This window comes from Octopus bimaculoides, chromosome 16 (assembly GCF_001194135.2).
Source record: "Octopus bimaculoides isolate UCB-OBI-ISO-001 chromosome 16, ASM119413v2, whole genome shotgun sequence".
Classification (NCBI taxonomy): Eukaryota; Metazoa; Mollusca; class Cephalopoda; order Octopoda; family Octopodidae; genus Octopus; species Octopus bimaculoides.
Genome location: NC_068996.1, coordinates 37,374,058 through 37,377,798, shown reverse-complemented (window position 1 = coordinate 37,377,798; position 3,741 = coordinate 37,374,058). Strand labels below are relative to the sequence as shown.

The 3,741-nt window shown below is 38.2% G+C and overlaps 2 protein-coding genes across 2 annotated transcripts in view; one reads left to right on the top strand and one right to left on the bottom strand.

The window, feature by feature from the left end:
• Window positions 1-3,741, top strand: part of LOC106867811 (synergin gamma) — a 269,410-nt gene that overhangs the window by 152,793 nt on the left and 112,876 nt on the right. The window lies entirely within an intron of this gene.
• The window catches only part of LOC106867813 (inner centromere protein A), a 54,057-nt gene that overhangs the window by 23,060 nt on the left and 27,256 nt on the right, over window positions 1-3,741 (bottom strand). The window contains exon 5 of the mRNA XM_014912836.2: window positions 2,491-2,551. Coding sequence (XP_014768322.1) covers window positions 2,491-2,551 — 61 coding nt within the window. The remainder of the gene's footprint in view (window positions 1-2,490; window positions 2,552-3,741) is intronic.

Sequence of the window (3,741 nt, the reverse complement as noted above, 5' to 3'; positions counted from 1 at the left end):
TGTCTTTACGTTCTGAGTTCAAATTTTGCCAAGGTCGACTTTGCATTTTATCCTTTCGGGGTCGATAAATTAAGTACCAGTTGCATACTGGGATCGATCTAATTGACTGACCCCTTCCCCACAAAAATTTCAGACCTTGTGCCTACAGTAGAAAAGTAAATTTCAACAGTTACAGAATATAGAAAGAAGTGTAAAAGCGATAATTATATAATCCAACCAAAATATCTGTATAAGCACCATGAAATTTGGAAACAGTAAAATCTATAATATTATTCTGCTTGTTCCTATAAGATGGGCTATTTTGTTCATGTGTTATGCTAAGGGAAGTAATAACTCAAGTGGGAAATGAAAAGTTGGGCATAAGAGGAATCTAATGTAGCATGCAAGAGAGACAACAACATTGGGTTGGACATGTGATGCATATGAATGAGGACAGCTGCATAAAGAAGTGCCGATCACTGAAAGTGGATGGTAATCGTAGAAGAAGGAGACCCAGGAAGACATGGGATGAAGTAGTAAGGACTGATCTCAGGAAGTTGGACCTCTTGGATGAAATGACCATGGACCGAGATGTCTGGTGATATGAAGTTCTTGAGAAGGCCTGCCCACATCAGTGAAACAGTTCTAGAAGCACAGTGTAAAAACTTCTCACACACTCTATCACAACGAACCAAACAACGTTTCTACATCTCACCTCTTCCTCACATTCCCACTTCATGTACTATGATTACCACCCACTCCCCAATCTTGTCCTCTTGGCCCGGTGCTACTGTATCATTGCTCTCTGCTTGCTTCCGACCTGTGTGTTCTACCCACGTGTTTTGTCTCACTCTATTATTGCCATCTGCTAGCCCCCGACCTGGGTGTTCCACCCACACATAACAAGAAAACTTTTCCCTCACCCTACCCCAAAAAACCAATTTACATCTCTTCTCTTTCTTGCATTTCCTCCTGGCTGGCTCTTGTACCATCCCACCCTTGTTAGCATGGAACACGGATGTTAAATGATAATGATGATATATCACCATCATCATTGTTTAACTGCCATCTTCCATGCATGCATGGGAAGAACGGTTTGTAGGAGCTGGCCAGGTAAAAAAAACTACCCTATGTGGCTGTGTTTGTTTTGGCAAGGTTTTTACAGCCGGATGCCCTTCCTAACACTGACAACTCTCCAGGGTAGTTTCAGTGCCTTTTACATCCACCTTTCATCCTGACCAAACCTTTACAGATGATGCCTACCCCACTTCTACTTCCTCTATCTCTTACCCATACACTGTTGCAAATTCCACCCTACACACACTCACAGCTCTCCTATTTACCAAAGTAATTTAAGGTTCCATGAGAACACCATATCACCACTTATTTATCTCTTTGGAGAAACTACTGATTCATTCTGTCCTTAGGCTTTGGAGACTTGCAAGCTGCATGGCAACATCATTAGTACTGGTATCAAATTAAAAAACACCCAGTACACTGTAAAATGGTTGGCATTAGAAAGGACATCCGGCCATAGAAACCATACCAAAGCAGACACTAGAGCATAATGCAACCCACAGCGTCCTGTCAAACCAACCAACCAACCCATGCCAGAAAGGAACAAGGAAGTTAAATTACAATGATGATAATGATAGAGATATCTACATACACAGACATGTAATTTTTTTGTTTTGATCTTTTTAAATCAGGAGAGAAAGCAGTGGCTGCAAAGGGGAAAAAATATCCTCAAACCAGAGGTAATATAATACTAGGTAACAAATTGTCTACCACCCAAGAAGAACATAATGATTTCAAATTTGGCACCAAGCCAGCAGGTTTGGGGTAGGGTCTTAGTCAATTACATTGATCCCAGTATGCAACTGGTACTTATTTTATTGACCATGAAAGGATAAAAGGCAAAGTTTACCTCAGCAGAATTTCAACTTAGAATGTAAAGTTAGACGAAGCATTTTGTCTGGTGTGCTAACAATTCTGCTGTAAGAGCCAGAACCAATATTGTAATGCATCTAGCTAGATATTCTTGCAGTTTGCCCAACCAACTGCTTTGGATTGCTCCTTTTTTTTTTTTTTTAGACCCTTTAGTAATCAGATTACTTTGTCTAATGTAATACCTATTTATTCACATTGTTTTGAATTAATCATAAAATTATCTACTAGCTTAGAAATTTCAATAATGTCATAGATTATTTTTAGAATGACATTGTATGGTGGGTAAAGAGGTCAGATCTGGCCAGTTCAAATATAAAGCAGGTAGACTATTTTGGCTAGATATGACTGGTTTAAATACTAAAGGGTTAAATCAAAGGATAAATGGTAAAGCTGTCCATAGTATGACTTAAATTTGGAATGCAGAGAGGTTGAATGAATAACATAAATTGCTCTGTTCAATCCCTGAACAACTTTGCCACTTCACCACATTACTGTTTAGAGGAGAAAAATCTTTGCAATTTGGAAATTAGAATAGAGAAATTCCACTTAAAGAATGCCTACCTCATAGTGACGTATATGTTGTTCTGATCTCTGCTTTTGATTCTTGAAAATTTCTTCATCACTAGAAAAAAAAAAATTTAATTTAAAGTTAACATTAATTTTGGCAGTCAAAGATTATTATTGCATAATCATATAATCATGTGACCAACCAGGCTATCAGATGTTGTTTCACAACGCTGGTCACAATGCATTTTTGTATTGTTTTATCCTTCAAATGATGCCATTCTGCTGGCCAGGTGAGCAGGCCAACATTCCATGCTGAACGAAAAGGGGGGGGGGGCCTTGAGCAACAAGAAATGAAGTGTTTTGCTAAAGAACACAACACACTGCCCAGTCAGGGAGTTGAACCCACAGTTTAGTGATTGTGAGTGCAACAGCCTAACTAGGCCATGTGTATAATAAAAAGAAAAACAGTTTCAGCCAAATAAAGTTGATTAGTTATGATTGAATAACAAAGTCAATAAAATAAACAATATTAATATGTTAAATAAGCAGGGAAACTTTAAATTTATAGAAGATAAATGGTAAATTGTAATTTTCATCATTATAACTGGAAACAAAAAGACCTATTCCAATGAGAATTAAAATGAAATTACAAACATGGTTTGTCAAGAACTTTAATAGATGATGATGATGATGATGATGATGATGATGATGATGATGATGATGATGGTTTTAGATTTTGGCACAAGGCCAGCAATTTCAGACGAAGGGGTAAGTGAATTATATTGCCTCCAGTACCCAAATGGCATTTATTTTATTGACCCCCAACAGAATTTGAACTCAGAACACGAAGACAGATGAGGTGCTGCTAAGCATTTCATCTGGCATGTTAACAGTTTTGTCAGCTCATCCATGATGATGATGATGATATTTTTTCTTGGATGAGTGTCCTTATAAGGCTCCAAACCTACAAAAGCCTTATGAATGGATCTGGTAGACAGAAAAAGAAACAAACCTGCTTCATAAAAGTGTGTATGAATTACATATATATAAATTATATATATATATATATATCATCATCATCATCATCATCATCGTTTAACGTCCGCTTTCCATGCTAGCATGGGTTGGACGATTTGACTGAGGACTGGTGAAACCGGATGGCAACACCAGGCTCCAGTCTAATTTGGCAGAGTTTCTACAGCTGGATGCCCTTCCTAACGCCAACCACTCAGAGAGTGTAGTGGGTGCTTTTACGTGTCACCCGCACAAAAACGGCCACGCTCGAAATGGTGTCTTTTATGTGCC